This window comes from Hoplias malabaricus, chromosome 3, assembly GCF_029633855.1.
Source record: "Hoplias malabaricus isolate fHopMal1 chromosome 3, fHopMal1.hap1, whole genome shotgun sequence".
Taxonomy (NCBI): Eukaryota; Metazoa; Chordata; class Actinopteri; order Characiformes; family Erythrinidae; genus Hoplias; species Hoplias malabaricus.
Window position 1 is genome coordinate 13,474,047 of NC_089802.1, and position 11,884 is coordinate 13,485,930.

The window sequence follows — 11,884 nt, forward strand, 5'->3', positions numbered from 1 at the left end:
GTGGACAGCAGTCTCCGCCGCGAAGCTACAGCAGTAGTGTACGCATGCGCAAAAGTCCTGCGCACGCGCAATACCAATCGGGCAGGGAACGCAAATCGGGGGCGACAGTGCTCCTGCTAACAGTACTGTAGAGAACATGAAGGCTGTCAGGAGTGAGTTTATAGTGAAACTCTATACGTCGGAGCTGTTCAATTGAGTGGTACATATTTATTTCTTTACTGGACAATTATTGCTACAGTGGTTACCTAGTCAAATGTCATTTGTAGTATTAAAAGAATGAGTTAGATAACAATCAGTCAGGGAACAGGGGACTGTAACAGAACTGTGCAAGTTAGCCAGCAAGCTAACGTTAACTGCTTTTAGAGTGAGCTGTTGGAACAGGTCAGTGGTGTCTGATAAAAGCGACAGTGTATTTTAACGTATAGTCAATATAGCATAACCACTGAGCAGTGTATAAAAATATCTTAAGTTTAACCAGAGATGCCCCTCTGGACATTGGTTTAACTCTGTGACTATCTGTAACTGCTCAGCGTAGGTTAACCTGAATGTTCTGATTTGAACACGGTTTATGGTGAATTTCATACATTATAAGCTTTAATGCAGCGTAAATATCGAGGCTGGGCGAAGTTGGCTTACTCGACTTTCCGTTCCACCTCGATTGGCGTAGCAGATAAAGCTAACACAGTGTTTTCTCAAGATAAATGCAGCAACATTTAAGCTGGATCGGATAATAATTTATGCTAAGTGTCATTAATAAATCTCGAAGTTGTGAGTGAACTATACGCTGTCGGTTTGTGTAACGCTGAATATTTCTTATTAGACATGTAACTGAGACAACGGAGCATATTTGAAACCTTGTGGACCCGATAAATACGAGTCTTAGCACCCAGACTCAGCCAAATACACAGCTTCCCGATGCTGACAGAAAACAGGTAAGATTACATTCCAGAGCTGATTTAATACTGCCTTTTTATATATTCACGATATATCTTTATCAGTCAGGGCATATTAAACTAGCACCGTGCATGATGGTTGAAAACGACGAACAGCTATCATATGGCTATTTTTAGTTTTTCAGTCAAGTGATAGGTTTGTTAAGCCTGTCCATGTTCAAAGGTTGATTTTTAAGCAGCATGACAACAACGAATATTTCTTGTGTCTGCGACAAAATCATTGAGAGCTTATGTCGATATGTGAATGATTCCATGTTGAAGGGGCTGAGTCATAATACTGCAGTGAAAAAACTAATGGATATTAGTCAACATATTTTGCACTTTTGCCATATAATGACTCTTATTCCTTTTAAATCACCAAATTGTATCAGCTATTGACTGTAAGTATGATTCATAACGGTTTAAAATGACCATGCTTTATATGTATTTAAAGTTTTTCTCCTGATGTACACTAAAAAAAGCTTGTGTGACTTAAAGTACCAAAGAGTCCAAATATATTGTAACATGACCAGTTTGTAAACACTGTCCCTCAATTAAAAAGGGTGCCACAGTGCCTTGAAATCTTATATAGCCTATGTACACTACCACTGTTGTGATTGTCTGCCTTGTTTTGCTGTTATAATTGCAGCCATGTAATTATTTAATTTAAAAAGTAGTCCAGGTTGAAATATCCTTATAATTTCACATCATTTGCTTACATTAAAGAGTAAGTCTAAAGTGCTTTAGGCTAAATAGGTTTAATTTATTTTGGCAGAAAATGATCTCTTTCTTTTCTCTCAGCAGAAAGCGGCGTTACAGAAGTGACGCTGAGGATGTGCAACATCTGCCCGAGGCTAAACGGTTGGTAAGCCAACCTTCCTTCACTGAACTGGGCCATGATATTTGGGACTCTGAGGTGAATATGCTAAATGATATAAGCAATATCTTTAAATGTATACAGTCTAGATAACTTTTAATCAGATATTTGAAAGATTTTGTTTCTGCTTTTACACCAGTCTTCCAGCAGTGATAGCAGTGGCATTAGCAGTTCTGACAGTGTGGCAGGAACCAGTTCCATAAGCCCGCTGTCAGACGAAAAGGGAAAATGCATCCTAAAGGATTCCTGTGGTGGCAGCAGCTCTTGCACTTCTGGTCACCTAGCTGAAGAGCAAAATTTCTCCTTGATTGAAAATGATTCCTCTTATAGTCATATCAACCGTATCCTTAGAGAAGCCCACTTCAGCAGCCTACAAACTCGTGTCCAGCCTGGACCAACATGACCACCACTGACATAAACCAAGGGCAAAAATAGCAGGGCACTGGGAACAGAGTATGTCTTCAGCCCAGGCACAACATGCGGCTCTCTTTAACTATTATCTTGGCTTGACTCCTTTTGTGTCCACTAGCACTTTTTCATTAACTGTGCAAAGTTTAGTTATTATTCTTGTGTTCATCATGATCTCCACTTGGGTGCTATAGTACAAAAAAAGAACCTCAATCAGCACTTGTGATGTTTTGTGCTTAAATTGATCCATTTATTCAACCAGGCAGATATACATGGTGCTACATTTTAAATTATATATTTAATAATGGAAAATTGCAGTCTGTAGGCTATTTTTTTTGTTTGTGGTGATCAACTAGCAGAGAGCTGAGTGGGGCATAGAAAGAGCACAGGGAAATGATGCATTTATGTTTTTGGTCCTTTTGTTCTAAGGAATTCTGGGAGTATGTAGTAAATAAACCTAAGCACATATGAGTATTCCTGCAGTCTCTGTGGTAGATTGTGGAATCACTCCACAATAATAATTACCCGCTGTAATCTATTTGATGAATTTCAGAATGATAATTGTGTTGCCATAGTTTCTACTAGTCTTTTGATTAATTCAGGAAGCTTTTGGAGCTCAATTATGTCTTGCATATTAAAAACTCAGGCTATGGGATTTCCTCCTAGAGAGCCATCATACCAAACTAGCAAGTGTTTAGCTGTGGTACAGACCTGTGTCAAACAAATATCTGGTTTAGGTTTGTCAGTAGTGTAGTGCAATATATTGTTTTACGTTATTTTAGTATTCGGACGAAAACATACTCGCACCACATTGTAAATATAGTGCAGTTAGGTTACTGGATTATGAATATCTTGAAATACAAACCCCATTTCACAAAAGTTGGGATGTTTTGTAAAATGCAATAAAAACAGGAATCTGCGAGTTGTCAATTGTTTGAAACTTACATTTAACGGACAAAGGCACAAAGAAAATATTTCCAATGTTTTTGACAATTTGATGCCTGTAAAATACTCATGTTGGAACCAAGGCATTGTTTTGGACAGAGGCCTTTTCAGAGAATGTTTCTGTGTAAAGTTAATGTATGGCTTGTTTTTCATTTTTTTGATGCAGTAGTGGACTGTGTTAAAGTGACAGTGGTTATTTGTACTCACAATAGTTTCTCATGCATTACTATCTGAAAGCTTGAGACCTGATGCTTCTGACAATGACCTACATGGACTGAGACTTCTCAAGGTTACCTGGATTTTTTCCCCTCAACTATATGTACAGTAAATGCTGAAGACACACATTCATTGCAATCTCGCATTGAGGTTTTTTTTTTTTTTCCCAAATGAAATTCTCTTTCATGAAATTTGACACAAATTTCTTTATTTTGCCCCCTGCCACCACTTTGGTATATTACAGGCATGAAATTTGAAATTTGTTTATTTTTACATAACAGTTTAGTTATTGCAGTTAAAACATTTGAATTAGATTCTTTGCGCATTTATCATTTAAATAAAGACTTACTAGACTCAACATATCACAGAATCATGTTTTTATTGTATTTTACATGTCCCAGATTTTCTAGAAATGGGCTTTGTAAACATAAGACTCAGGTCTGTAGTAAAGAACTCAGAAAGTCTTAGACATGGGGAATACAAAGGCTACTTTTACACAGTGAAATATTGGTTAAGTTTTGAAATATACCTGGTCATAGTTTTAACCCACATAACTTAAAGGGCCTTAAATGAAATGTGTCTTAATAAGGTCATTGGGTTCCCTGTAATAATATGACCATGGAAACGTTCAGCACTAAAATACATAGCACCAACGGGCTCCAATAACACCATCAGTCATGCAAAGTATGCAATGATTTTAGTACCTATGGCTTTAAATGTTCACGTATATTTGGCTGAGCCACATATACACTGGCTATTTTTGATGTATGCCTTCTGTGTTTGGACATGACATGCAGTGGCCTGCAGTGTATTTTCTTTAAAACAACTTTACACTCATGAGAAAAAATAAGGATGGCATCTGCAAATTCTGACCAAACCAGGCTCCATTCATATTCAGCAGAACAACAGTGTGATTAATGTGTTTTGACTAAGGCCATAATTAAAAATATGAGTGAAATGTTTGAGAGTTTGGCTTGTAAACGAAGGGAAAAGATATAGCCCTTTACTCATCGTGCACTATTCTGAAACACTGTGGTTTGTTCATGTGAAAGACTATCAATTTTGATGATAATCATTACAATCACTTTCATGTTTTGTATGTAAATTGTACATACAACATATAGCTAGTGAATTTACAAATTCTGAATCATTGTTATTTTAAGACGTGTTCTAACAATGTTAAAAATAAAAGAGTTTTTGTTATCTACTTATTGTTTGGTTTATAGTGTCATACATAAAATGCAGAAATGGGAGCAACAGTGTGTCTTTTAGAGCTTGTACTTGTAGCATGTTTTTTTCACAGACATCCGTGGTGATCCGTGTTTACTCAAATGAACAGAATAGTTTGTAAAGATGGATGCAGTTGAATAATAGTTCAGTAATACCTTTATTCGGAAAGACTCATAGCTGCAGTGTTCATCTAGGATCTTTTCAGACAAGCCATAGTATTAAACAGGAATCTAGTGCTCAGTCAGTATTCCTTCTTGGAGAACCTGTGTGTCTATGTTTGAGCAAAACAGGTACCTTTAACATGTTTAAGAGTCGTCTTAAAGGAAAATTTCATTGAAATTCAGATTTTCTGCACAATTCAATGGTTGAGATGTAAACTAATACATTCAGAGTGGTTTGATGGTAAATAGTGCTGGTCATAGAATCAAATATGTAGTACAAATATAGCTATTTATAATCCTAGATGACCAGTAAACCACTACACAACTTAAATATTGATATGAATCTCTACTATGAATGAAATATAAAATAGCCATTTCACTCTTTCAGTAATCTACTGGAAAACAATGTTTCATGTATATGGCAGAATATACACAATATCCATTCTGAGTAATAACACTGACTTGCTTTCTTGAGAATTGACAGGAGCTTTTTACACCACTCTGAATTGCTTTGTTTACGTCTTATAATTCAAAAAGAAATCCCTTTTAAGGTGCCAAACAAAACTGGAAGACACAGGAGCTTTTAAGGAATAATTCCTTAGTGCAAAATCCAAACTTAGTAATGCTAATCCTGAGGTATTTATCAGCTTTAAACACAAAAGGTACTTGACTAGTTTTTACTCATGACTCAGACAGTGATGTAAAGATTTGTGTGTATATAAACACAGAAAGGTCTGTAAAGACACTTTTAAACCAATGCTTTTGCTGCATGCTTGAAAATGTAGAGACCAGATTCAAAATCTCTTTTTTTCATATAATCCCAGGTACATAAGGACCTAAAACTGATATTATAGCATTATAGCATACATGTGGGTTGAAGAGCAGGTCAACTTCATGCACTGCACTGTATTTGGGCCAAAGGATGCTGTAGTCTGAAGGATGCAGATTACTGTTGCCAAAGCAGTATTATTCAGTGAATTAGAAAATGCAGAAAAACGTAACATTGTACAGCACCTTGCTGTCAAACTGTAAACAGTATCATTTATACTCTTGCCAGGCAAACCTTTCCCTGGGTATAAACCACTAGCAGCATTTGGATATTTTAAATCGTACCTTAATGTGGCATTACCTCTGGTGCGTCTTTTGGAAGTTAGAAATTGCATGTTAGTTCATTCAAACAAGTGAGAGGACTGATGACTCTGGTGAAGAGCAACAACAAAAAAAACACTAAATTGTAGGCTGGGTTCTGGGAACATCATTTTCTTTCAGCTTTATATGATAAAATTATATTGCACCCTGTATCATGTTCAGTCAGAAGGCATTGAAAGATCAGAGGTTGAGGAAGGAGAAAGCAGATACTTGTTCACTGTTGTGTTGGAGTTCATTAGATGTTGTTTTTTCTGACCGTTTTTCCACTGCCAGGTCAGAATAGCCTTCTGCTCCTCTCTGGTTGTCTGGTTCCATAAGAACAGGCTCAACAAGACACACAGGTTTCCCCCTGTTTACCAGCTCCATGCCACTGAACAGTGACAGTGTGGGGTGGTGTCTAAGTGGTTCAGAGACCTTGCATGTGTCTTTTGGTCTGTCCCTGTCCTCATGAACAGTCTGCTGGCCTTCTTCTCTTTTCTCTAACTGTTCTCCATCAGGACACTCTCCAGCAACAGCATCAACTTCTTCCTGCTCCAGGCCAAGTTCAGAACAGGGACTTTGTGGGCAACGTGTGGATGAAATGCTAGATGGTGCTACGGCATTCAGTGGTGCTGGGAGAATGGGGCTGGTGAGGATGGGATTTAATGGCTGGCCTGAAAGTGAAGGACTGGATGATTCTGGATCGCGTGTAGTATCAGGTTTAGTCAATGGAGACGGGCCACCCAACAGAGCTTTAAACTGCCTAAGAAGCTACAGAGAGAGACAATACATTTACGTCTCACCAGGGAACCACTGGTTCAGGGCTAATGACATTATCAGGTCTGATATTCTTCATATGCGTAACTACTGATATCAAAACATATATAAGATGTTAATAAAAAAATCAGTAATGTAACTAAATTCGACTTGGACTAACAGAGAAGGAGACATGCTAAATTATATGTAAATGGTTACAAATGTAGTAATAGGAATGCATTTTAGATATTTTAGCCCAGTAAACCAGTGTCACCTACACATTCTCTAGAAATCTGATGCCATTTTTTATTTAAAAAGATAATATACACCAGTATCAATGTCATGCATCACTCCACCCACATGCTTCAATGTAAACAGCTCTCACTGAAAATACAAAAGGCATTGGCATTCTCTTAAATATCATTTACAATACCTTGGTTGCTTTGTTCGCTACAGGTCCAGCTGCTCCCTCACTCAGCTGGGCAAGGCGCTTATGTGTGACACAGAAGATCTGGTCCAGAGAAAGAAGGTCTGTAGACATCAAGCAGGCAATGCCACATAATGCCCTCTGTAGAGGAAATAGGAATGAGCTCTGTTGTATCAAAGGCTTTTTAAAATGACAGCCATATGATAAAATAGGGCCATGATACACACAAAGTTTTAAAGTGAAGAACTCTACCATTTTAACTGTTGGTGTGGGCTCATTCAGTTTGTGACAAATAAGTTCTAAAACAACTTCACAGTTTAAAATCGAACACCTGAGGAGAGAGAGAAATAAAACACATTCACTTTGCTGTCAATAATGCTATATAAAGTAAATATAATTCATTTTCGTTATATTTTGCAAAAATGGCAAAAAACTTCGAACACATCTGCTTACTCTTTGATGAAATGCTGGCTTTCATCTCTGGAAAGAAAGATTTTGGAACCGTTAGTGAGACGGTTGATCAGCGCCATCTCCTGGCCACAGTCTTCCAACTGCATGGCCTCGACACTAAAAAAAAATACATAAATTCATTCATTCATTCATCTGTAAGCGCTTATCCAGTCGCAGTGGGTCCCGAGTCTACCTGGAATCATTGAGCGCAAGGCGGGAAAACACCCTGGAGGGGGCGCCATTCCTTCACAGGGCAACACAGACACACACACACACATTCACTCACACCTACGGACACTTTTGAGTCGCTTATCCACCTACCAATGTGTGTTTTTGGACTGTGGGAGCAAACCGGAGCACCTGGAGGAAACCCACGCGGACACAGGGAGAACACAAAATACATAAATAAAAAATGGAAAAAAAAATTGAGCAGATGGGAGAACTACACTGGGCTGGGCACCAGTTCATCAGATGTCACCACACACACTCCACATATAGACATTTTAAATAGCCAATCTGCGTGTTTTTGGTCTGTGGGCCCTGGAGGAATCCCATACAGACACTGGGAGAATACACCAAAAAAACTCACGACTTTGTTTTTTTGATAATTAACTTAAAGTTCAACAGACAAATATCCAAGCACTCAGGATAATTACCGATCTGCTAAGTCTCCGCTCTCTCGGCTGGCCCCCGAGTGGCTGCCTGTCTCGACAGATTTGCTGCTCTCCCCTTTGGAAGTTTGGCTCGGTGGCTCAATCTCGAGAGAAGAGTTATGAGAGGAGCTGTGGTCGCTGCCTGTTTCCTCCCAACCACCGCCAGCCTGCCCTGGGCACCTGTAAGATACTATGAATAGAGGTAGAGATTGCCATTACTATTATTATTACACATCACTGAACTGAAGGGTTTTGTAGCATTTCAGCTTCTCATCAGAAGAGCTGTTGTACAGAATACTTGTGAATTTGGCTTACTCTTCTGGCCGAGGGAGGCACCATTGTAAGCACATGCTGGCACAGCTACCTCCACAACAGCAGAGGGCGCCACCACAGCTCGGTAGTGGTTGTCATGGAGACGAATACCAGGCTGCTCTGTGGGTGGAAGGACAGCACTGGCAACTACCTCTGCAGCTTTCTGAATTTTATCCAAAAGAGTAGCTCTGTCTTAGAATGAGAAAAAGCAGAGACATTGTATGAGCTAAATGTAGGTATACAATATACGTTATCACTAGCAGCAGAGTGCTTAACAGCCATTCTAAAACATCAGAGTGGTCAGCCGGGCTTTTCTGGAGTATGTTCAATTTTAAAAATTAAATTAGTCTCTCTCTTACTGCATGGCTTCCTTCCAGGGCTGTTTCCAAAACCCTGCATACCCGACCTGAGAGAGTCTGATCCCATTCCTGCATTAAACAGATTGTAATATTGGAAATAACTGTTTAGTAAGTTCTGCTTAGAATAAACCATCAAATGAAAACAATCAAATACCTCTTCATGCTTAAAAGAGCAAATGTTTAGATCCACATTTCCACTGACTTTAGAAAATCCCAGTTTGCATAGTTTTCCAAATATATAATTTAATACAAATAAACCTAATGTTTTAAGGGGTTAACTCTTTAATCTGCAGATTAGATATTCAGTTATAAATCTACATGAGCTACTATTAATTATTTGGCCACTATGTTAAATTAAATATGAAAATTGTGTAATTATGAGTGAGGAACTTAAATGTGGAACAACATATAGGTGTTTTTTATTTTTATTTTAAAAGGTTAGATCATGATGCCAGTTTGTTTTCCTTTAACATTTCATAACAAAACATATTGTTAGTGCATGAAATATACTGTGATTCTAGTTAAAACTGAGGTAGAAAGGGGCAAATAAGAAGTGAGTTAAGTTCTTACACACTCCCTTACCCAGGCTCATAGTTGCAGCTTTGCATGGAGAAAGTCCGCTTTTTGTGGACAATGTATCATTGAACAGCACACTGGCCAATTCCTATAAAGACAGAATTTTTATGTATCAATTCATTCAATTCATATCATTCAACCCCAAGTTGCCCATAGGGCCACATTCATGGAAAGAAAGGTAGTAAGATGTTACTAATTTTCAACTCCAAGTAATTTCACACAAAAACTATGCAGGCTAGGAGTCACACACCATTTGCACAGTTGGGTGTCATTTTTCTTTACTCTTTAGGGATTTTACTGTTCAAAAAAAAAAAAAAAAAAAAAAAAATTATATATATATATATATATATATATATATATCAGACATCTGTAAAACAGAGCTCACATCTCACCTGAGCTGAGGCTCTGACTTTCTGAAAGGGTGCATTGCCATGAATAGGGTCTGGGGGACCACTGTAAACTGAATGGGACAGACATATTGCTATACATTGGTTTCCCTCAGATATATATCTATTTAGACACTGAAAGAAAAACTGAAAATCACAGACTAATATTAAGAGATAGCCACAAGTGGTAGATACATTTACACATCATAAAATTCTGATGATTTTTTTCAGATTTATTTCTACCAAGTATAATTTACAACCTTGTGTTAACAAAACATTTATTGAGTGTGACATGTCAAATAATTATATATAAAAAAATAATAATAATGACCTGCTTTTCCTAAAGTTATTGATACCCTACTACAAGTTCCTTACCAGTTACTTCCTGAATGAATGTAGCGTTTCTCCTCAGCTCTGTCAGAAAGTGAGGAGGACCATGGCCACACAGGTGCATGAGGATCTTCAGAACCTAGGAGAGAGATTTGAGAGCTTGAAAGAGAACTAATTAATACATCAAGTCTTGGGGATATCACGGGCGAATCTGTGTCAGAGTGGATGAATGTGTGTGTCTAACCTTCAGTTTCACATGACAGGAATCCACCTGCAGACGCTCCAGGAGGTATTCAAGAAGACACTGACTGTAGCCCACTGACTCGTGTGAAATTTCTGAGGTATCATACAAGTTAAGGACTTTGTCTGACAGCCTTGAATACAGATATCTAATTAAGTGTCCATTAACTGGAAAAGGGATACTGTTAATTTCTTCAAAGAGGTATCCAGGACAGGGCGCTTCGTCATCTGCTGTTGCCTTCATAAGCGTTGGCACCTGAAACAGCCGGAAATTGGAAAGGGAGCATTTACTTACTACCTTCATTCACTCCGTCTCTCTCTCTCTCTCTCTCTTAACCACCATTAAATTCACCTCTTTTTACGAGCCGAATCACGATGTTAAACTGAATATGACTGATTCTTTGGGCAAAGCTGAATTTGACTTCCTATGAGTGAAAATAGCCAGTTCCACAAATTAGCTATTGATATAATGTAGTGTGTAACAATTCTCTCCTGGGTTCTCTCAGACAAGCACAGTTAAAAACATCTCCAGGTGTTTCCAGCTGCTGTCTAATCATCACAAACCAGCCTCAGAGCTGTCTTGGAGGTAAAATCCAATTCTGGGAATTTGTGATGCTTCTTTGACAAAACTCCTAATACTACACTGATAATTTGCTCTGATAATATTTTCCAAGTGTCGTGAACAGTGACACCGTAGCTACATTCACGATTCCGAGACTCGAGCGGACTTCTGGAGAAGAGGTGTTTATGTATCACCCATGGAGTTTGCTAGCTAGCCACTTAGCTGCAGCTCTACATGTTATAGCTACAATGTTCAAGGTAAAATCCAGAGTACGACAGGCGTCGCGTCATTTCTTCACATAGATGAAGTGACTGACACTCACCTTCTGAAGGAAAGCCAGTCGCTCCATTAACGTGGCCATCTCTTACCGCTGTGCGAGAGGCCGCGGCTCTGTGGATCATTTCTGAACGTGACTGGGCGGATGATAGGGCACCTAGCGATGACCGATTCCTTAAAAAAATCATTCCCGGGAACCGACTCTCCAGTGAAAAAGATTCTTTTCAGAATCTGAAAAGAACCGATTCATTGGTTCAACTAAATTCAATAAAATAACAAATTAACGGTGAAGGGTGCAAATTTGGTCTGACAAATCGGGGATCACATTTGGGAGAAAATATGTAATTAATACACAAACAAAAAAGCAAATAAAATATATATACAAACAGAATGTATTGTGTATAAATAATCGTATGGCGTAACTTGCATATTTTAACACGTTAATGATACAAATACAAATGCTAGCTATAGGGTTGGGCTTGAATACTGCACATTTATGTAATCGATGATAACTCTTTCCCTATTCCGATGTGTCGTTTTCTTTGACAGCGATCCCACGACTCCCAAACTTACATCGCATGATTTCAAAAGGTGGAGTGAACAGAAAATGTATCTTTGAACTTCGGTTCAGTTAAAGTGACAGTTTAAAGAATCGATTCA

At 38.3% G+C, this 11,884-nt stretch overlaps 2 protein-coding genes across 7 annotated transcripts; one reads left to right on the forward strand and one right to left on the reverse strand.

Moving 5' to 3' along the window:
* Positions 1-62: 62 nt before the first annotated feature.
* Positions 63-4,564, forward strand: si:dkey-21c1.1 (uncharacterized protein LOC100150256 homolog). 3 transcript variants are annotated; one of them, XM_066664768.1, is made up of 4 exons: positions 63-199; positions 821-932; positions 1,737-1,848; positions 1,949-4,563. In XM_066664768.1, the coding sequence occupies exons 2-4, from the start codon at positions 916-918 to the stop codon at positions 2,210-2,212; spliced, it is 393 nt and encodes a 130-aa protein (XP_066520865.1). In that variant the 5' UTR covers positions 63-199; positions 821-915; the 3' UTR covers positions 2,213-4,563. The 3 variants fall into 3 exon arrangements, with proteins under 3 accessions (XP_066520865.1, XP_066520862.1, XP_066520864.1); XM_066664765.1 differs by having other exon boundaries at positions 1,734-1,848; positions 1,949-4,562; XM_066664767.1 differs by lacking the exon at positions 63-199 and adding an exon at positions 326-381 and having other exon boundaries at positions 1,734-1,848; positions 1,949-4,564.
* Positions 4,565-4,764: 200 nt separating this feature from the next.
* tepsin (TEPSIN adaptor related protein complex 4 accessory protein) lies at positions 4,765-11,407 on the reverse strand. Of its 4 annotated transcripts, none has more exons than XM_066664761.1 (13): positions 11,271-11,407; positions 10,570-10,642; positions 10,391-10,491; positions 10,192-10,285; positions 9,823-9,890; positions 9,437-9,518; positions 8,855-8,923; positions 8,499-8,687; positions 8,187-8,373; positions 7,534-7,647; positions 7,333-7,411; positions 7,087-7,221; positions 4,765-6,668 (listed from the first exon to the last, which is right to left on the reverse strand). In XM_066664761.1, exons 1-13 carry the CDS (start codon positions 11,307-11,309, stop codon positions 6,099-6,101), a joined length of 1,800 nt encoding a protein of 599 aa, XP_066520858.1. In that variant the 5' UTR covers positions 11,310-11,407; the 3' UTR covers positions 4,765-6,098. The 4 variants fall into 4 exon arrangements, with proteins under 4 accessions (XP_066520858.1, XP_066520860.1, XP_066520859.1 ...); XM_066664763.1 differs by lacking the exon at positions 11,271-11,407 and adding an exon at positions 10,739-10,847 and having other exon boundaries at positions 4,766-6,668; XM_066664762.1 differs by having other exon boundaries at positions 4,767-6,668; positions 10,391-10,482.
* Between the last annotated feature and the right edge of the window lie 477 nt (positions 11,408-11,884).